This window comes from Myotis myotis, unplaced genomic scaffold, assembly GCF_014108235.1.
Source record: "Myotis myotis isolate mMyoMyo1 unplaced genomic scaffold, mMyoMyo1.p scaffold_m19_p_10, whole genome shotgun sequence".
Taxonomy (NCBI): domain Eukaryota; kingdom Metazoa; phylum Chordata; class Mammalia; order Chiroptera; family Vespertilionidae; genus Myotis; species Myotis myotis.
This window is the reverse complement of record NW_023416314.1, coordinates 28,925,518-28,947,478: the sequence shown is the minus strand read 5'-3', so window position 1 is coordinate 28,947,478 and position 21,961 is coordinate 28,925,518. Positions and strand designations below refer to the sequence as shown.

At 38.8% G+C, this 21,961-nt stretch overlaps 1 protein-coding gene across 13 annotated transcripts in view; it reads right to left on the bottom strand.

Moving 5' to 3' along the window:
* The window catches only part of PICALM (phosphatidylinositol binding clathrin assembly protein), a 111,521-nt gene that overhangs the window by 63,970 nt on the left and 25,590 nt on the right, over window positions 1–21,961 (bottom strand). For all 13 annotated transcript variants that reach the window (XM_036324751.1, XM_036324752.1, XM_036324753.1 and 10 more), the window contains exons 2-4: window positions 8,263–8,405; window positions 2,506–2,581; window positions 254–356 (exon numbers count right to left, since the gene is read on the bottom strand). In XM_036324751.1, coding sequence (XP_036180644.1) covers window positions 254–356; window positions 2,506–2,581; window positions 8,263–8,405 — 322 coding nt within the window. The remainder of the gene's footprint in view (window positions 1–253; window positions 357–2,505; window positions 2,582–8,262; window positions 8,406–21,961) is intronic.

Sequence of the window (21,961 nt, the reverse complement as noted above, 5' to 3'; positions counted from 1 at the left end):
CACTGAATTTAAAATCCTAAATACAGCACATTTTAGGTTATGTAAATTCTATCTCAATAAAGCTGTTACCAAATTTAAAACTCCTAGTACAAAAAGTATCTGTTGTACATTTACAGGGAAATTTGAAGTTCAAATGTTTTCAACTGGCCTGATATTCCATAATTCATAGTCTAATATTTTTTATGATTTACATTTATAAATATTCAAATCTATTGGATGTCAAGAAAAAGAAAAGAAATGAAGCTTAACTCACCCTCTTTTCACTTTTGTGAAATCAAATGCAACTTGTCTGTATGAAACTGCTTTTTCATTTAGATATCTACTATACCGCCTAATAAATGTAGACATGTCATATCCTGTAAATAAAAAATAAAAAAGGTTTTCATAAATTATTAAAATCCAAATTTGTTTAAGAAACCAACTCATTTCATCCAATGGCCATGTCTTGATATTCCAACTCAATTTTGTGATGTAAATGTAATGACTAATGAAAAATATCACATTAAAATCTCAACAACTTAACATTTTTAAGTCAGGTATGTCATATGTGGCTTTGAAAAAACCTTCCCCCATAGAATTTCACTAAAATAATTGTGCTTCTGATCATCATTCCTATCTTTTACTTATTAGGAATTAGAAAAATACGTTCTACACTACTTGACAACCTCATAACTCAAATTTAATACGACATGGAATCACAACCCCACACATCAAATCATTAAGCACTTTTATAATTTTCATACCTAAGAAATTATTAGTTGTTTATTATTTAGAACAACCATTACCCTTGTATGCCAACCTTATTAAAAACTACAGAAAATAAGTGTATATGGTACAACAGAAATGTCAATATGCAAGTTTAAGGCACAACAACAACAAAAAAATTTATGTTTTCAATAAAACTTTCTAAATGAGCCAGCCCTAGCTAATTTGTCTCAGCAGATAGATCACTGGCCAGGGGACTAAAGGGTGGAGGGTTTGATTCTCGTCAAGGGCATGTACCTTGGTTGCAGGCTCCAATCCTGGCCCCAGTCAAAAGTAAACAAGTATTGAACTGGACAGTCCCTAACCCAAAACCAGCTAGTCACTAAATTCTATTGAAGTTTTTCTCCATAAGAGCCACAATTCAGGTTCTCATTAACTCTCCACTAGATGACCGGAATGATGGCCAAAACAGTCTTGATGTCTTCAAGACTTTATCCACTCTAATCCAACCTGCACTGAGCTATGATGCTTTCTTTATTACACACATTTCCTCTCCCCTCAGCCCTCAACTCAAAAAACTTTTGATGGTTTCTCATTGCTTTACAAAATCCCAACTCTATCAAATCCTTCTGTGCCTAATTTTGGCCCCAAACAGCTTCTTGAGGGCTATCTGCCACTACATATTCTCCAATACATCAATCACACAGTCTGTTCAAAATTACCTGTTCTATAAGTCTCAAATACCCTATGTTCTTTTACATCCATGTATACCTGTGTACTTTGTGTAAGCCAACTCTTCCATCCATTTTTCAAAGCCCAGCACAAATCTCACCTTCTCTAAAGACATTTCCCAGGTAAAGCCTTACTCCTGGATATTCCCAAGTCATTTGGTATATCTTTTATGAGGTTCTTCCTAGAGTTGGCATTCTATAATGCTAATGAACTAGTTCTGGAACTAAGTACAACAGATCCTATTAAGACAGAATGTGCCCTTCTGGTGTTGCTCAGTGGTTGAGCATCGACCTTATGAACTAGGTCACGGTTCAAATCCTGGTCAGGACACATGCCCAGATTTTGGGAGGGCATGGAGAAGGCAGCTGATCAATCAATCTCTCTCATTATTGATGTTTCTATCTCTCTCTCCCTTTCCTCTTTGAAATCAATAAAAAAAATATATATTTTTAAAAGACAGAGTGTGCATGGAAGGCTACACCACCAGATTACAGCAATTTCAAGTCACTAAATTAAAAGTGAAATAAGAAAATAACAGATGTATCAATGAGCAATTCATCTGAATAAAATACCTTTGCTACTAAATATATAATATTCCTGACTACATTTTTTGGAATAAAACAATAACATTAACAATGAAAGCAGACATGTACATAGTGTTTCTTGTTGCTAAGCATTGTTTTAAGCACTTTGCACTTATTAACCAGGCTAAGCCTCATAACAATCTTATAGCATAGGTGCTATCATTATTCCTGATTTTACAGACCCAGAGAGGTGAAGTAACTTGCTCAAGTTCATATAGCAAGTATGTGGTACTGATGGGTTGCAAACCTAGGCAGTTCAGTTCCAGAATCCATGCTCTCAAATTATTACCCTATACTGTTTTGCAAAGAACTTTGGGCATCAACTTGTAAAGTCAATTTTAAGCTTCACATTAAAATACAGTTTTTTTCCTTCGCTACAACTACTAAAATAAGGTTCCTCTACAGCACATGTTCTAAAAGACAAAAGGGTTTAGCTCTGCAGAAATCATTACACAGGGGCACTCTATAAGTAAGTTGTCTTTACCTTGTAATCCACTTTTATCCAAAAAATTGCTTAAGTTAAACAATGTGTTTCTTGAAGCCAAATACTGAATAAAACGCTGGAAAAACAAAAACAAATAATTATGTCAAATTATTTGTTATACTGCCATCTAACAAACTGTAATTTGAGAATCAGGGAGAAAAGTGGTTAACATATTCCATTAAGCTTATCTAGTTTAAATTTATCATTCTCAGTCTTCCTATTAATTAGTTAGAAAACCTAAAAACGTATTTTTCACTGGCATATAGGAATTTGTTAAGGACTAATGCCCACAGCCATTTAAACCAAAATAAAAAGAAACAGGCACATTTAAATCGAAATCTGTAATTTTGTCCTTTTTTCCAGCATATATGGACTACAGCTAATCATACTCAGGAGACATCTAACTTTTTTAAAAAACAAAAATACTTATAATCATACAAAAGAACAATATTATAGACAATCTCTTACCCACTGTTCAGCTTAACACATTAAAATATTCATTTTAGAGCATCTTAGAGAGTCAAAAAGACACCTTTAATCCCATTCCCCCTCTCTCCCTCTTCGGAGGCAATCACTTTTCTGAATACCTATATGTCATCCCCACATTTTTATAACTTTACTACATATATAAGTATCTATAAACTCTACATAATTTTGTTTTTTATTTTAATTTTATAGAAATATTATACTATACTTTTCTAATATGCTTGGTAACAACTTTTCTCTAAGAATTATTCATTTAATTTATGTAGATCTAGCTCATTCATTTTAAATGTTCTAGTATTTCAATGAACATAAGATTATGTATTAATTTCTTATGGATACTATAATTCTTGCCAATTTCACTATTATTAACCACTAGAGGCCTGGTACATGAGATTTGTGCACTGGTGGGTCCCTCAGCCCAGCCTGTGCCCTCTCACAGTCCGGAAGCCCTGAGGGGATGTCCAACTGACAGTTTAGGGAGCAGGCCTAAGCCCTCAGTAGGACATCCTTAGCGCTGCTGCGGAGGCAGGAGAGGCTCCACTGCCTCTGCGCTTGCCAGCCTGAGCCAGGCTTCTGGCTGAGTGGCGCTCCCCCTGCATTGAGCGTCTGCCCCCTGGTGGTCAGTGCACTTCATAGTGGCCGGTCGTTCTGCCATTCGGTCAATTTGCATATTGAACTTTTATTATATAGTATGTTTGACATCTTTGTACTTGGTTTCCATGTGCAAGTGTATAAGAGTTTCTCATGATACATAGTTAGGGATGAATTGTTGGGTCAGCATATATGTAAAAGTTCACATTCTCTAAATGCTCTCCAAAGTGCTTACTACAGAACATTATCTTAACTTCCCATTATATACAACCTCAAAAAAAAAAGAGCTAAAGCAACTCCTTTCAATTTCACTTCTTCTTAGGATTTCCTTTTTTTTTTAAAGTATGCAGAGGGGGTTACCATCAATTAGGATGTATTCCATTCCTCTCAATTCAATCTTGTTGATCTGCAATCACCCTAAATAAACCAATCAAAGACTCACCTTTCATCACTTATCCTAAAATAACCTGTTCAAATGGCAATATTAGACTCTGATTTTCATAAGTTTTGATAATTCTTTTTTGTGATGATCTATCCTATGCATTATAAAACATTCAGAAGCATCCCTGTCCTCTATTCATTAGGTGCTAGTTGCATTCCTTCCAGTTGTGACAAATGTCCCCTGGGTGGGGGGAATCATTCTCCTCCTTTGCCCTAGTTGAGAACCACTGGCATTCTGAACACCGCAGCACAGTAAGATCCTATGCATACTCTCTCAAAAGACTAATAACAACTGCCAACGTGAAAACCTGAGGGTTGCATAAACTAGCACAAAAAATGAACAGAGTACTGAATTTGTCTTGGCTGCTTAAGGGAAACTAAACATGAGTTTTTCTAGAGTAAAAACCATACTGAAATGCTATCTTTCTCTTCCTGTCAGTCAACTGTAAGGAAAGACAGTAAATGCCTTTATCAAGGTTTTGCTTCTAGTATTATCATCTCATTTACAGCCTCTTTATCTGGCATTGCAGTTGGTTATATTTGTAGCTTTTTCCTTTTAAAGAATAAACTACAGTTGACCCTTGAACAATGCAGGGGTTGGAGTGCCAACCCTGAGAGCAGTCAAAAAAATACACCATAACTTCTGACTCCCCCAAAACTTAACTACTATTAGCTACTGTTGACTGGAAGTCTTACCAATAAGAAACAATCAAACACATATTTTTATGTTATAGGTATTATATACCATACTAGAGGCCTGGTGCACAGATTCATGCACTGGTGGGGTCCCTCAGCCTGGCCTGCGCCCTCTTGCAATCCGGGACCCCTCGAGGGATGTAGTCGTGCGTGATGTGGCAGCAGCTCGGGAGGAACCCGAGACCGAGCCAGGCACCACACGACTCCCACTCATCCTGGTCCTGCTGCGCCTGCTGCCTCCACCACTTAGTAGCGCTGCCATGCAGGTGGGAGAGGCTCGTGCCACCACAGCAGCACTTGCCAGCTGTGAGCCTCATGTCTGGGGCCTGTTGGTCAACTGAGCAGTGCTCCTGCTGTGGGAGTGCACTGTGTGTGAGTGTCTGCCCCCTGGTGGTCAGTGCGCATCATAGCGACCGGTCTACCAGTCGCTTAGGCTTTTATATATATAGATTCTTAGAATAAACTAGAGAAAAGAAAATGTTATTAAAAGTCTTAAGGAAAATACATTTACAGTATTTACTGGAAAAAAATTCCACATATAAGCATACCCATAAAATGCACCAGGTATACCAGTTAATAATGCGGAGTTTGTAATCAAAGAAAATATTTTCAAGAGAAACATCAAAAGTGCTTTATTCAAAGTAATGTCTAAAGCTAGCTACAAATTTCGCCATCTTTCAGGTAATTTGTGGATACCGTCCCAATAGAATTTTTCTTGTTTTGAGGCAAACCATTCAGAGACCCAATTTTCCACTTCTTGGTATGCTTTGAAGTGCTGCTTAGAAAGTGCATGTGCCATTGATCGGAACAAGTGGTAATCTGAAGAAGCAAGGTCTGGTGAATACAGTGAGTGGGTTAATACTCTCCAGGCAAGATCTTTTAACGTGTCTTTAACTGGTTTTGAAGTGTGTGATGGTGCGTCATCATGAAGCAAAATTACTTTGCTGTGTCTTCTGGAACATTCTGGCTGTTTCATGATAAAAGCATGGTTCTAATTGATTATTTGTTGTTGGTAGCGATCAGTATTAACAGTTTCACCTGGTTTTAGAAGCTTATAATACACCACACCTTCCTGATCCCACCAAACGCAGAGCATTGTCTTTTTTCCAAAGCGATTTGGCTTTGCAGTCGATGTTGATGGTTGACCTGGATCAACCCATGATTTTGTGCATTTGGGATTCTCAAAATCCATTTTTCATCGCCAGTCACAGTTCAATGCAAAAAGAAAGACTTTCTTTCGTGCCATTGAAGCAACATTTTACTGATGACTTTTCAGTTTTCCATTTGTCTTTCGTTCAGTTAATGTGGCACCCATTTTCCTTCCTTTAAAATCTTTCTCATTGCTTGTAAATGATCGGAAATTGTTTGCTGAGCAATGTTTAATCTTTCTGCAAGTTGTTTTAGAGTTTGACATGTATCTTCATCCAATAATGCTTGTAATTGTTGGTCTTCAAACTTTTTCGGTTGACCTGGATGTTCTTTGTCTTTCACATTGAAATCATCACTTTTAAAGAGTTTAAACCGCTGTTCACAAGTATCTTGAGATGGAACATGTTCACCATAAGCTTCCCGAAGTATTCAGCAGCACTTTTCTTCAAAATAGTAATGAATTATAACTTCCTGCAAATGCTCTTTTTTTGGCACGAAATTTGATATTTTTAAGTGTAAAAGTATCTATGATGTTAACATCTTCAGCAAAGTTGACATGAAGTTTTGAAGCTTGTTGTCAATACAATAAAATAGCATACATATAAAATCGCATACATACCAACATATGTATAACTCCACCTACTAAAAAATATCTGCATTATTAATCGGTACACCTAGTAAGTCCATGTTGTTCAAAAGTCGACTATATATATATATATATTTTTAAAAGTTAAAAGTACATATAAACCTGATATTCTTTCGATTAAATGATCATGATCATAAGTAAACACATTACAGATAAATTTACCCTAGTTAAGATCAAAATGTTTCAAGTTACATTGAAATGAATATATCCAAGCATTTCTACTGACTCTGTATACTGGGTATAATGAATTAGAAAGCAATTGAGTAACATATGGCAATATATGTCCTAAAGATGGTCATGCCTATTGACTAAGTAATCATTTACAGGTAACACTTCTGGAAATAATGATTAAAACTTAAAAATTACAAATAAACGCAGTCAATGAGTGTTAAAACAGTGAATAATAAAATTTAAATTTTCCAGCAAAGGGAACAGTTAAGAAAATCACAGAGTATATGATCAACTATGTAATAACTAAAGATAAATACAAAGAATATAGAACATGGTGATGCTTATGATGCAATATTTTTAAAAAACTAAACAATATTACATCTAGATACAGCTATAAAAATACTTTCGGACAAGGACCAAAACAAACAAACAAACAAAACACACCAAAATGTGCAAATGGATCTGTTGCAATGACAAAGTTGTAGGTAAATACCTGTTTTAATTCTGAATTTTAATAAAGCTTTATTGGTATATGTCAAAGATGACAGAAAAGTCTCATGACCAAAAAGCTCAAAATAATGAATGAGTAAAGTGATGGATGTCAGAAAGTCTTTGGGCTCAGTCGACCTATGAACCAAGAGGTCATGGTTCGATTCCCAGTCAGGGCACATGCTCAAATTGCGGGCTCGATCCCCAGTGTGGGGCGTGCAGGAGGCAGCCAATCAATGATTCTCTCTCATCATTGATGTTTCTCTCTCTCTCCCTTCCTCTCTGAAATCAATAAAAATACATTAAAAAAAAGTTAAGTCATTGTGCTCAGAAGTCTAATACCAATGACTAAAGCTCCTCCCCATCTCTATGAAGTTATTTCCCAGTGGGCAGCATTTTTCTAAGGTACATACCAATGTGGACTTGTCTAGTTCCATGCAAATGTTTTTGTAACACAATTTTAAATGTTGCTTTTAACAGAATTTTAGAAGTATACTGAGAAAGTCATTTAAGGTAAGAACTCAAAAGTGAGTTCCTAGACTTGCATAGAAAAGAAAGATGATTCTCTCCAAACATTAAACTGAAAAAGCTTGTGCATCTTATTCGTTCCCCTTTTGGGTAAGAGAGACTTCAGATACACATCTTGCCTCTGCTGAAGAAGGCATTCTTCAATCAGTCCTTCTAAGCAAAAGGCCATCACTCCCATGAATTAGGCAAAGTGCTTCCACAGACACTATATGAGATCAGACAAATCTGACTGGTCTGTAGTAAAAAAGCAACTGGATATAGACAAACATACAGTCCATATACAAGGCCTGCAAAGACTAGTGCCATTTACAGAACCCATTTCTAGGCATTCATCTTTGCTTCTTGATCCCATTATTGAAGCCCTCTGTGCTCTGACCCACTTTCTGCTTTCTCGCTTACAAGCCATCTTTGCCCATATTATACAATTATTTTTTCCTTAGGCACCTTGCCCTTTCCACCTATATTACTCAGTTGCTGAAGCCATTGCTGAAGTTTCAGGGTAAGAAAATGAACAATCAGTCCACACACCAGTATGCTTGTTAACCAAAAATTCTGCTTACCTCATTTCCATATACCATCAAATGATGAGTTGTAATGAGAGATTTGAAGACCACTACCCAACTACTGTTAGTAGTTCTTTCAAATAAACTGTCTGCCAACTGTGGGATGTTCACATTCATCTCATTTGTGCACTGAATTAAGTCTGCAATAAAAAGAAAAAAGATTAATTTATTCGCTGGCTTTAGTTTACTGTTAATGCCAGATTTGCATACTAACAGATGAAAGATCTAACAGAGTAAAGCAACAATAGGTAGTTTGGAAAAGTTGTAAAAAACCTCTCAGAAGAAGAACTGAGACCACTATAATCTACCTGAGAAGTAAACATGGTATGATTACAATCACATAAATGATCAATAATACCAGAAAGTAAATCAAACTCCCCCACAGAGTAATTCAACCTCAATATTTTTATTTATCTCAAAGGAAATTATTTCAAAGCCTTGAGGAACTTTCAGTTTTTTTAACTACTGATAAACATTCAGAGTTACTACGAATATTCATCCCTACCTTTTAAAAAACTTTTAAAGAAATCATGTATGTGGAAGTATGAACAAGGTGAAGGTCCTAGAATACTGTTTGAACTAACAGAAAGATAACAGGTATGTTGTATGGTCTCTGAGAGAGTAGAGTGATTCTCATTCTTTTCTCCCTTCCATTATACTGAGTTGTCTCAAATATCAGCTAATAGCAGCTAGCTAACACTGACAAAACTGAAAAATGGACTGAAGTTTCTTACTGCAATAAATTTCCAAATAAGAAACAATCCGGGAATTCTACTAAATATTACCCTGAAAAAGTTAAAACAAAAGTTCTAATTTTATATTTCAACTTAGAAAACATTACTATAAAATATTCTAATATACAATTTTTTAACACCAAAACGAAAACAAAAAAAACGCCAAAAAATGCTCTTTAAGACCACAAAGTTTCACTCCCAATCTGCTTAAGAGATTATTATTGGCAAATTCAACAAAAGAGAAAATACAAAATATAATCCAATTTAGAGAATGGAGAGAAGACCAAGAAATGAGTTGTTTTACTTTTAAAGTATATAAAGTATAAGTATTTTAGTTATGACTACCATAAAGGGGGACAAATTTGAAGTTATTCATTACTCACTAGCAGTTTGCCCATTTTTAATCTTCAGTGAATAATGATTAATTATGAATTCAAGTGACCTAACTTGGCCTTGATTGCTAGCAAGAAATATCAATGTAACTAAGACTAATTATCTACTTATAATCTTTCAAAAATGTTTGTTCTAACAGGTCCAATTATTATATAAAGTAACATTTGATAAGCAAATCCATTTTTGATAAGCAGTTACCCTGGCCAACAATGCTTAAAGAACAAAGCACAACAGTCAGACAGAGTGCCATGGAACAGAAGCATGACAAGGCTTTCATAATTCAGACTACTGCAACAAAATTAAATAGCACATTCAGCCTGCTGTGTATGGTTCAGCTCCTGATAGTAAGAAACAGAATATGATCTCTGCCTTCTCTGAATCTTCTTGAATAGTACTTTATACCCATCTTATGGCACTGAAAATACACCGCATTTGCCTTATTTCCAAAGTTAAGTTTTCTTTGCCTCTCAAAATGTAATCTACTAAGGGCAAGGCCTATCTAACTCTTGCTTGTGAATTCTTTAAAACTTCAAGCCCAGTTGTCAAGTTCTGAACGAAATTACAAGAAGTAATATTCCTAGCCTTTTTCCAATGTTTTTTTACATAATCTAATTTCCTATATCCTTACAGAAATTGTCTTGATAATCCATTCAGTTCTTAAAAATAATAGTTAATTCCTCATGGTCACATCAACAGTAATTTTACTCTTCAGAATCTTATTTTAATAGTTTTTTTAAAAAAATTTTTTTTATTGATTTCAGAGAGGAAGGGTTAGGGCAGTGGTAATGCCGCGACCCTTTAATACAGTTCCTCATGTTGTAGTGACCCCCAATTTCATTGTTACAAATGGAACATAATTAAAGCATAGTGATTAATCACAAAAACAATATGTAATTATATATGTATTTTCCGATGGTCTTAGGCGACCCCTGTGAAAGGGTCGTTCGACCTCCAAAGGGGTCGCGACCCACAGGTTGAGAACCACTGGGTTAGGGAGAGAGAAAAACATCAATGATGAGAATCATTGATTGGCTGCTTCCTGCACGCCCCAACCTGGGGATGGAGCCCACAACCCAGGCATGTGCCCTGACTGGAAATCGAACTGTGACCTCTTGGTTCATAGGTCAACGCTCAACCACTGAGCCATGCCAGCTGGGCTTATTTTATTAGTTTTCAAAATTCAACCTGTCACAAAATTTCTTGTCACAATACTGCCCCAAATGTACTCCTATCTCTCTGTGTATGTATATATACTCCCTAAAGTCCATCAATATCAAGCCTCCTAAACCTCCACCAATTCCACTTTCTCCTCTTCATCCTACTACCACTGCCAAAGCCAGAGTCCAAATCTTACTTATTTCTGAACCAGAGTATACGACTTCTCCTGGAAGCATTCAAAAATTGGGGAAATTATAATGCTCAGTGAGGGGCACTAGCCAGGTTTGACTCAGTGGATAGAGTGTTGGGCAGGTATCTCATTGCAGGCTCCTGGCCCTGGTTAGGGGCATGTGGGAGACAGCCAATCGATGTGTCTCTCTCACATTGGTGTCTCTCTCTCCTCTCCCTCTCCATTCCACTCTCTTAAAAAAAAATAAATCAATGGAAAAAATATCCTTGGGTGAGGATTAAATAAATAAATAAATAAATCCTATATACTAAAACCCTAAGATGCAAACTGAACGAACGGCAGAACGACCGGATGCTATGACATACACTGACCACCAGCTGGCAGACGCTCAATGCAGGAGCTGCCCCTGGTGGTCAGTGTGCTCCCACAGGGGGAACCCCACTCTGCCAGAACCTGGGCTCACAGCTGGCAAGTGCAGTGGTGGTGGCCGGAGCCTTTCCCACCTCCATGGCAGTGCTAAAAACCCCTCGGGGGATGTCCGTCTACTGGCACTTAGGCCCAGCAGGCAGGCGAACATCCCCTGAGGGGTCCTGGACTGCGAAAGGGCGCAGGCTGGGCTGAGGGACCGCCCCCCCCCCCCACTCCAGTGCACAAATGTTGTGCACCAGGCCTCTAGTAAGTAACTAAAAACAATGTTCACTGAGGGGTTTTATTGGCAAATATTAAGAGTGAAGGAAACTGTTCTGCAATGTACAGTTAGCACTCCACAATTAAAAACCTGCCCCAACCCACTGAGAAATATTGGACTGACTGATCTTTACTTTTAGTGACAACTGATTTGGGGACTCACCCACCCCACACACAACACTGATCAACAACACAACACTGACTGTCGCGGCTTAATTTCAATGATTTCCTCACTGCTTAAAGGATAGCATACATTTCATCCTTGTTAATATCCTATTTGAATCTGTTTCCAACACAAACACACTTTACAGTTTTCTGTCATGTACTTTGCTGTTTTACACCCAAATCTTTCCATTCTTGCTCATTCTTCATAATAAATGCATCCTTCCCCTCTATGAGGTCTTTCCCTTCACAGACTAAGGCCTCCACATAGTCATTAAAGCTGGCACATAATTCTACACTATAGAATTACTCTGCACTATAATTATTTACTTCTAAATCATTCTCTTCTACTAGATTGAGAAAACTGAAAAGGAGCCTGCAAACATTTTTGTTAGCAATTTCCATGCTATTCATCACAGAGCTAAGTAAACTGCTACATTAGTCAGATAAAGCCTGGTCTTAAATAAAGCCAAACGTATATATTTCAGTTTCAACTACAATATATTGTATTAGAATTAAAGGCCTGGTGCACAAAATTCGTGCACTCAGGGGCCCAGCCTGTGCCCTCTTGCAGTCCGGGAGCTGACGGGGAGTGGGCCTAAGCCGTCAGTCAGACATCCTTTAGTGCTGCTGTGGAGGCGGGAGAGGCTCCCGCCACCGTTGCTGTGTTTGCCAGCTGTGAGCCCGGCTTCTGGCTGAGTGGCACTCCCCTTGTGGGAACACACTGACCACCAGGGGGTAGCTCCTGCGTTGAGCATCTGCCCCCTGGTGGTCAGTGCGCATCATAGCGACCAGTTGTTCCGTGTTCGGTTGATTTGCATATTAGCCTTTTATTATATAGGATATATGTAATCTATGTTACATTTCCTTTGTGATCAGCTCTCCCCTAGCATCACTCTGCTTCAGTTATACTGCTGTCTCCTTTGAATTCCCTCCAGTAAGCCAAGTACTCTTACCTCAGGTGCCCAGCACTGCTGTTCCTTCTGCCTAGAACACTTTTCCCAGGTATCTATACTCTTTGCCCCCTCACTTTAATTCTAACAGATCTTTGCACAAGTGTCACCTTACTAGATAAACATCCCTGAATATTTACAAAAAAATAACAAAGCCTCAGGATATTCCTCTACCTCCAAACCCTCTATACCCTCTAACTTTACTCTGCTTTATTTCTCTCCAAAGCACTTATTATTACCTAACTCATCCTAATTTATTTAAAGGCTTTCTATCCTAGTTAAAATATAAATTCCATGTGGACAGAGCTCTGTTTTCCTCTCTGCTATATCCCCAAAGGCCTAAAATAGTGCCTTGTGTACTGTGACCACTCTTACTTTTTGAATAAATCATTGATTTTTTTAGTATGCATACAGACAATCCTAACATGACTTTTTCTTTAAAAAAAAAAAAAAAGCATCCAAGTGTTAATTTTTACATAGACTAAACCAATACTATCTGCACAACCTGCACTTCTCAAAAGATTGAAAAAAAAAGCTGAGCCCATTACATGTGAAAATTTTCAAATTTCAAGTTAAGATATAACAAATAAAAATTTTTATTATAATGCTTATGAAAACAACTAGAGGCTTGATGCACAAAATTCATGCACAGGGGGAGGAGGACTGTCCCTCAGCCCGGCCTGCGTCCTCTTGCAATCCGGGGCCCCTCGGGGATGTCAGGCCTAAACCGGCAGTCAGACATCCCTCTCACAATCCAGGATGCTGCATACACCAGTGACCATACTTTTCTTGCTGTTGTATGGGCAGCTACTTTTTTTCCCCCTGATTATAAAAAGTAGTACATAATATGATCCTTCTGAGGCAGTAGTACCATTTTCCCCATCTTATGGGTGGAAAAACTGAAGCAGAAAGAAGTTAAGTAATTGGCTTTGTCACACAGTTATTAAGTGTCAGAATCAGGGCTGACCACAAAATGTGCAAGCCAGAGTCCATGCATGTTATCGCTGCATCATCCTGTTTTTTCAGTGTTAGAGTAGCCTTGCCAGGTTTTAACTTTTAAATGTAAGAGACTGTTCCCAATATATAGGGTAGGATCCCTAGGCCTGGCTGGCGATCAGGGCCATCTGTGGGGTGACCAGTGGGCAGAGTGATCGGGACCCCCCGCTGGCACCTGCCTTGGCTGGCAGGCTGATGGCCTGGCGCCACCCGCTGGCAAGCCCCATCCCTCGATTGCTGCCGCCGCCAGTCGCCTCCCTCCCGGGGGGCAGACACTCAATGCAGGAGCTACCTTGGTGGAACAAATATCCACCAAGAAACAGCTGCCTCCTGCATTGAGCATCTGCCCCCTGGTGGTCAGTGTGTGTCATAGCAACCAATCGTTCCGCCAGTCGGTCAATTTGCGTATTAGGGTTTTATTATATAGGATTATATAGGATGTTTTAGAAATGGCCACATAAAAGTTAAATAATTTCAGACACTAAAATATAACAATTCACATATAACAGGGTAAATGAAATGAGTTCATGCTGACATTATGAATCCAGCATAGACCAAATGCAAAGCGAAAGTTATACAAATATTACTGAGAGAAAAAAAAACTGAACAGTTACACAAACTCTGTAGGACATACTTTCCCATAGTATTTTAACTCAAGCAAGTCATTTTCTCTATGCAGTAATTTTACCTCCATACAATGTTTCTACTATAGTAACTTGAAAATGCTTCCAAGTCTGAGCTCCAACAACTCAGGAAGGAAATGTTTTCCCCACCTCTGACTAACCAAAAGCAAACTGTTCCAAAGAAAAGTCCAGCATAACCCAGGAATCTTCATAGCTATTGCTTTTTCCATTCTCACTCCAGGAGATTTCATTTCTTAAAAAGCACAAACCTGGTATTAAACTTTCCTTACCAATCAAAAGGGTTCCAAAGTAAAAAATACATCTTATGTTTTGTTTTAGCTGATTAACCTTAAGAATAGAAAAAATGAAATACCTTCTTGAATATTACATTATTAACAACTCTTAAACTCCACACTAAAATAACTACTTCATGATCAATAGGGTCTTTGCTTTAGGTCAAGATGAGAATTCATGTGGATTTCTAATATTTAAGGATAGGAAGAAACTAGACCTACCATGGAAACAAAGAGCAATTTTCCAAACAGAGATGACAGAAGGAACTAATCCCCACTATACAAAATGCTCTCTCTTTTATTTAATACTAGAGGCCCAGTGCACAATTAAATCGTGCGTATGTAGGGTCCCCTAGGCCTAACCTGCCATCAGGGCCATGTCCGCCAGCCCACAAAGCCTTGCACACACACTGTGGATGCTGCTGGCGTCCCACCATACTCATCAGATGCTGCCAGCTCCCCACGACCTCCAGAAGTCCCGTCCACCACGGGACCCATCAATGCACCTCCTGGTGAGTCCGGTAGTTGGTCGTGACGCCATGACGGCATTATGACCACAGGCCTTTTATGATATAGATGTCCCTCCAGCAAACAATGTCTGGGGTAGATAATGTTAATTGTATAAACATATGTAAGGTACTTGCCCTCAGGTAAGGTGACAGGAACTTGCTACTGACAAATTTATTAATAAAATTAAATTTTTGTAAATGATAAGAGTTCTTGGAATCATATATACAAAGTGAATACTTAATTAGCCACTTTAATGCAAGTCCTAAATTTCTAATTAATTTAAAACAAAAAACAGTACGTAATGAAATGCAAAACAGTATTTTAATATTCAGGGCAAAGTATTTAGCAAAGTACAAAAATTTTAGAAGTGATCAGTTTTAATAAATAATTTCATTAATTTCATAGCCATATTCCTAATGCAGGTCACAAACCTGTATAGACCTCCCCAGGCAGTTTACTAACCTTAGAAACTTAGGGTTCACTTCCACAAAGTCAGGCAACACAGCCAGTGGCATGCATCATTACAAAATGTAGAGGCCTAGAGTTCCCATTTAAACAGGCACTCACTAAGCTAGATCAAAATATGCTGATACCCAAATAGATTTCTAATAAATGAGCTTGGCTAAAAAAATACATACATATTTACTAGTCCTTTCTTTAAAACAATCTATAATAATAAAAGCATAATATGCTAATTACCGAACGTCCTTCGGGACAAAGCTGGGGCTGTGAGGGAAGCCTGGGTCCCAGGTGCCTGCAGGCGGCCAGAGGGAAGCCAGTGCCGGCAGCCGGGGGAAGGAAGGCCTACTCTTGTACGAATTTCGTGCATCAGGCCTCTAGTATACCATAATCATTTAGCCAAATGCTGCTATCTCTTTCAAAAGGGTCACTTGGAATGCTATTTTTTGCAACTGCCTTCAGAAACAACTTTGGTAACGTAAGACTAATGTCTTCCATCATCTAGAAAATTGTAGATATACTCAATTTGGAAGGCTAATTAAGTGGTTCATCAAAATGTTACTTCACTAATCAGATCTTTGAAATTTTTTCTGGGTAAGAATACAAATAAAAGGAACAAATATCCACCAAGAAACAGTAACTAGAAGGTAAGAAAATAGTTTTTGGCCCTGGCCTGTGTGGCTCAGTTGGTTTGAGCACAATCCTGTGCACCAAAAGGTCACTGGTTCGATTCCTGATCAGGGCACATGCCCAGGTTGTGAGCCCCAGTAGAGGGCTGTGCAGGAGGCAGCCAATTAATGTTTCCCTCTCCCTCCCCCTTCCTCTCTCTCTAAAATCAATAAAAACGTGTGTGTTTTTAAAAAAATAAGTTTTTGAACTTTTGATATAAAGGATCAGCAACATTCTTTTCATTTAACAAAAATTTGAAAGTATTTAGGAAATATGCTCATTGACATCAGACTAAAGCCAAGAGAAACTGCACACACAGAGACAGATCTGACCTGTCAGAAGTGTCAAATGTCTGGGAAACACAATGAATTCTTATATCTTACTGCACTCAATTTTTTGTGTTGGGGTCACAAATTAAGATGTAAATGTTACAATTTTTATCTTTAAAGTTTGTGGGGACCTCTGTGAGAAATATATGTTAAAACTTTAACATAATTTCCATAAGAATTAACAAAAACTAACTTCACAGACTAATAATTTATACAGTAAGAAATAAATCTAACCAACAAGTTAATTGGATGTTAAGATAAAAACTGGGAAAAGATTCACAGAATACAGAATGCTCAGTACAAGTAACAGGACTGATTTCATTTGAAAAGAGGAGAAAGGAGGCATGGAAATTATTTTTAAAAATTTTAAGAAATATATCCAAATGGCTTTGATAAAAGTACTATGAATGTAAGTGGACATATCCAATTAAGGTGGGGTAATTCATTAAATTACAGCAATCTGACAATGAAATACTGAGGCCAACAAACATATAGCAAAAAAAAAAAAGTGAACAGGGGGAAATGCTCACAGTATATTAAATCAAAACCATGTTTAAAAACAACAACAGAGTAAGACTCCATTTTTTAAATTGTTGGTGTGTATCTTCTGATATCTACTGTTTTCCTAAATATAGGGTGATGCAAAAAAGAACACTTTCAAAATTATTCAGTAACTAAGTTACATATGAGCAGGTAGTCAACCACTAAGGAACTATATCACTATTATTTTCATAATTTTACAAATCTCAGTAAGCACCTCTCATGTCACACGACAGACACCAATCCTGTACTGTAATTCAGTGTAGACCCTTTTGGAGCACATTATGCTCAATGGCAGAAAGGACAGCAATAACATGTTACTTTATTTCCTCAAGGACTGAGGCAGAGGTGGTATAAGCACAAAAGTTGCATCACAGGACAGCTGGAAATTTTGTAGCCACTGTTAAAGAGGTAGGCCAATATTTTAAACTATTTTGAACAGAAGTTTAGTCTCCCACCATAATAGATGATGAGCAATCTCCAGATCCCACAAAGAAAGTAAAGCAAAGTCCCATCTTACCAAACCCACAAAGAAAGTAAAGTCCCATCTTACTAAAAAAATAAGTAGGAAAAAATCAATTTATTAACACAACTAGATAGGCTATTTCTATTACTGTGTTCTCTGCAAAATGAATGGATTAAAGATTCATACATGTGAAAACTAAGAAATATAAAGACAACTCTACAATCTAGTAATACTATTATATTTAACCAAGTTAAGTTTTTCTTTCCTTTTAACTGATTTTTTAAAAATCACTACGTAAAAGAAGAGCCCTCCCTCTCCCCGCCCCCCACACACACCTTTTAACAACTGTTCAAAGGAAAAGCTACTGTTAAGTCTTCACAAATTCTCTCATTACCTGGCTCTCTATTTTACACAAACAAAAAAAAATTTTTTGAAGAAGATATACATTAACCTGAAAAGACCTCCATCAGTACTAGTTTCAGGCACTTATATGGATCACCTAAATAAACCAATATTTTTTAAAAAGAGGAATGAAAATGTAACAGATTTAGGAAACATTCCTGGGGATACATCACACAACTATCAAGTGTTGCTTGTCTTCAGAACACTTTGAAAAGCAACAAAAGAGAAAGAACTGACTTCCTTTATATATGTAGCAGGAGAAAGAAGCAGAACTAAAGGGGGAATGAAAAAAAAAATCAAATGGAGCTAGGTATACAAAACCAACTCTAAGGTACTTCTACATTAATGTCTGGCTAAAATTTAGCCTCCTAGGTCATAGCTGAACACAAGCCAAGTTCGCTGAATTGTCCATGCTTTAATTTTAAAAGTGCAAAATAAATTTTTAGTTAATGAAATCATTATGGAATTGCCATAAAATTTTCATCATATACATAGCATCCTTTTCAAATCAGCCCAACTGACTGCCTCTTAAAAGTATCTACCATTATTTATACATTGCCTCTTCACCCATAAACTATCAAAAAAATACATAAAATCTTACCAAAAAAAGCAGAAGAAAGTTTAAATCATGGAAATGCTCCATAGAAAAACACATACCTTTGGAATACTCTCAGAATTCACTGCCACTAACCTATTTTTCAAATGAAAGGGTCGTTTCCCCCATTAACAAAAGGTTTTGGTCTACCATGTAAGCATCTATAATAATAAAAGTGTAATATGCTAATTAGACCGGATGTCCTTCCAAACATCCTCTGGACGAAGCCAGGGTCAGAGGGAAACCAGCCCGGGTCCTGGGTGCCTGCCGATGGCCAGAGGAGGGAAGCAGCCTGGGTCTTGGGTGCCTGCTGGCAGCCGGAGAAGGGAAGCCCGGGTCCTGGGTGCCGGAGGGAAGCCAGTGCCAGCAGCAGGGGGAAGGAATTTTCATACATTAGTCCTCTAGTTATTAACACATTGTATGCGGGAAACGTGTTTACACGTTTTACGTACTTATACATTCTACCAGTGTAGTAGAGCGCGGGACACGTATTAATACGTTTTTTATAGACTAGCGGTAGAATGCGGGTAATGTATAAATACGTAAACTAAAGTTATCGTCATTTTACTGAACGTTGCCATTTGCGCAAAAAATTAGCAAAAATGGCCCGTACCACCTGTTAGCGCGCGATAAAAACTACCCGCAAACAATGTGTTAGTATAAAAAAAGTCTAAAAACCTAAAGCTTCTCTTTGGTGTTCTGGTGTATTCTGCATTCCTACCACTAGATGAAACACTATACAAAGAAACAATAGGACTCTGGGCAAGGACAAAAATGGGTTCAAGCTTATATATAAACAAAGCCCTTAATTTTGAGATTCTTTAGGATTCCATTCTAGTAGTCCGAAGTGGTGGTTTTCAAATCTAGATACCCTATCCTCAGATTCCAAATAAGGATATCAGAGGTGAGGAGAATCATACTTTGATAAGCACTACCTCAACAGCAACTATTATTTATGTTAATTTTTAATTTGTCAGGAAATATAAGATAATAAAAAGTTACTTAATAGAATAAAAACACATCACTTAGCATAAGAATTAAAAATTTTATTTAAAATGAATAGAGAAACAAAATGAAAGCATTACAGTGCTCCAACATAAAAAAAATAATAATCCTACCTAATAAAAGACAAAAGGGTAATTAACCGTACCTCCGCTACGCTTCCCATTGGCTAATCAGGGGGATATGCAAATCAACTGCCAACAAAGACAGCGGCCGGCAGCCATGCAGCTGAAGCAAACATGAGGTTTGCTTGCTCCAGTGATGGAGGAAGCCAAGGTTCCCCGCCTGCCGGGGTCCGGCTCTAAGCCCAAAAGCAACAATGTTTCAATTATAGAAGCTAAACAAACTCCAGATACCTGCTTTCAGCCAGCCGTGGCCTCAGAGCTGGGAGCACCAGTGATGGCAACAATGTTTCAATTATAGAAGGTAAATAAATCTCAGAATTTAAAAAAAAAGAAAAGAAAAAAAGGAGAGGCTGGGAGCTTCAGTCGCTGGCCAGCCTGAAAATGGCCCTTAGCCCCTCACCCAGACTGGCCAGGCACCCCAGTGGGGACCCCCACCCCGAAGGGGGTGTGGCCAGCCTGAAAACAGCCATCAGCTCCTCATCCAGGCTGGCCAGGCACCCCAGTGGGGACCCCCACCCTGATCCGGGACACCCTTCAGAGCAAACCAGCCGGCCCCCACCCGTGCACCAGGCCTCTATCCTATATAGTAACAGGGTAATATGCAAACTGACCCTAACAGCAGAAGGACAGGGAATAACTGGTCACTATGACACACACTGACCACTAGGGGGCAGACACTCAATGCAGGAGCTGCCCTCTGGTGGTCAGGTCGCTCCCACATGGGGGAGCTCTGCTCAGCCACAAGCCAGGCTGATGGCTGCCAGTACAGCAGTGGTGGTGGGACCCTCTCTTGCCTCCTCAGCAGTGCTAAGGATGTCCGACTGCAGCTTAGGCCTGCTCCCCGCTGGCAAGTGGACATCCCCCGAGGGCTGCCAGGCTGCCAGAGGGATGTCTGATTGCCATCTTAGGCCCTATCCCCCGGGGAGCAGGCCTAAGCCAGCAGGTGGTCATCCCCTGAGGGGTCCCAGACTGCGAGAGGGCACAGACCAGGCTGAGGGACCCCCTCACCTCCGAATGCACAAATTTTTGTGCACCAGGCCTCTAGTCCTATATAATAAAAGCTCAATGACTGAAATGACAGAACAACCAGAGATGAGAACAACCACGGACAGCCCCACCCCCCAGTGGGGACCCCCACCCTGATCCAGGGCTCCCATCAGGGCAGGCCGGCCGGCCTCCACCCATGCACCGGGCCTCTATCCCATATAATAAAAGGGTAATATGCAAATTGACCCTAACGGCAGAATGACCGCTGGACCAGTCACTATGAGGTACACTGACCACCTCTTGGTCCCTTTCCCTGGCCAGCAGGCTCCTATCACCAAATGGCAAACGAGGAACTGGGGTGAGTGGTGGCAGGGGGCAGGGCCGGGGAGCAGGCAGAACAGCCGACCTCTCAGTCCCTCTTTCCCTCGGCCATCAGGCTCCGATCGCCTGATGGCGAATGGGGAATTGGGGGTGGGTGGTGGCGGGGGGCAGGGCCAGCTGCAGGCAGCTGGGGAAGATGGCCCTGATTGCAGGCCAGGACTAGGGACCATACCTGTGCATGAATTTCGAGTGCCAGGCCTCTAGTAATAATAATAATAATAATAATAATAATAATAATAACAACAACAACAACATGTCCAAAATTACAAATTCTCTTTTTTTGTATTACATTCTAAGAACTTACTAATAGTTCATGAGCCCAGTTAAGGAGGTATAACCAGGATTCTCAAAAACAATCTAATACTGGATCAGAAACACACAAAACTGGATTTCCTTAAAATAAAAATGAAAAACCAAACATGCGTGTGTGTAGCCAACTAACAACACATTATGAGTAGTGTATTTACCTCTACATGCTGTAAACCAGAAACATTCCAGAGGGGGAGGGAGGGATGGGCAGAAAAAAAATGGAAAGAATTCTTTCATTCCCAACAAGACCAGGATATAGGAATTAAAGCTTGAGAGGATCTGCGAGGACAGATCAGAGTACTCTAAAGGGAAAAAAACAAATTTATCTGGAAAGGTTCAAGGAATTGGGACTAAGTCTGGAGAAAAGTATGTTATTAGTAGGGGAGATCAAGGGTCCTATTTTTCCTAGAGTAGTCCTTTTCACACCTGTTGTTCCATTCAAATAGCAAATCCTTTCACTCTGAAGTGACCCAGTTTGGAATACATTATATGTCATCCTAGTTATAAGTGACCTAATAAAAGCCTACATGCAGCAAAGGAATTAATACACTACCACCATCTACTCCTAGTGTATCTGCATTTTTTCCTTCTATGATCACTGTATTCTGTTTCTCCCCCACCATTTCCAAAACACAAACATGGAAATCATCTAACCACCGAACTTCAACAACACCTCTATGCAAATGATTCTCAACTATCTTCTCTGAAAATCAATCTAAGGTCTTAGTTGGAG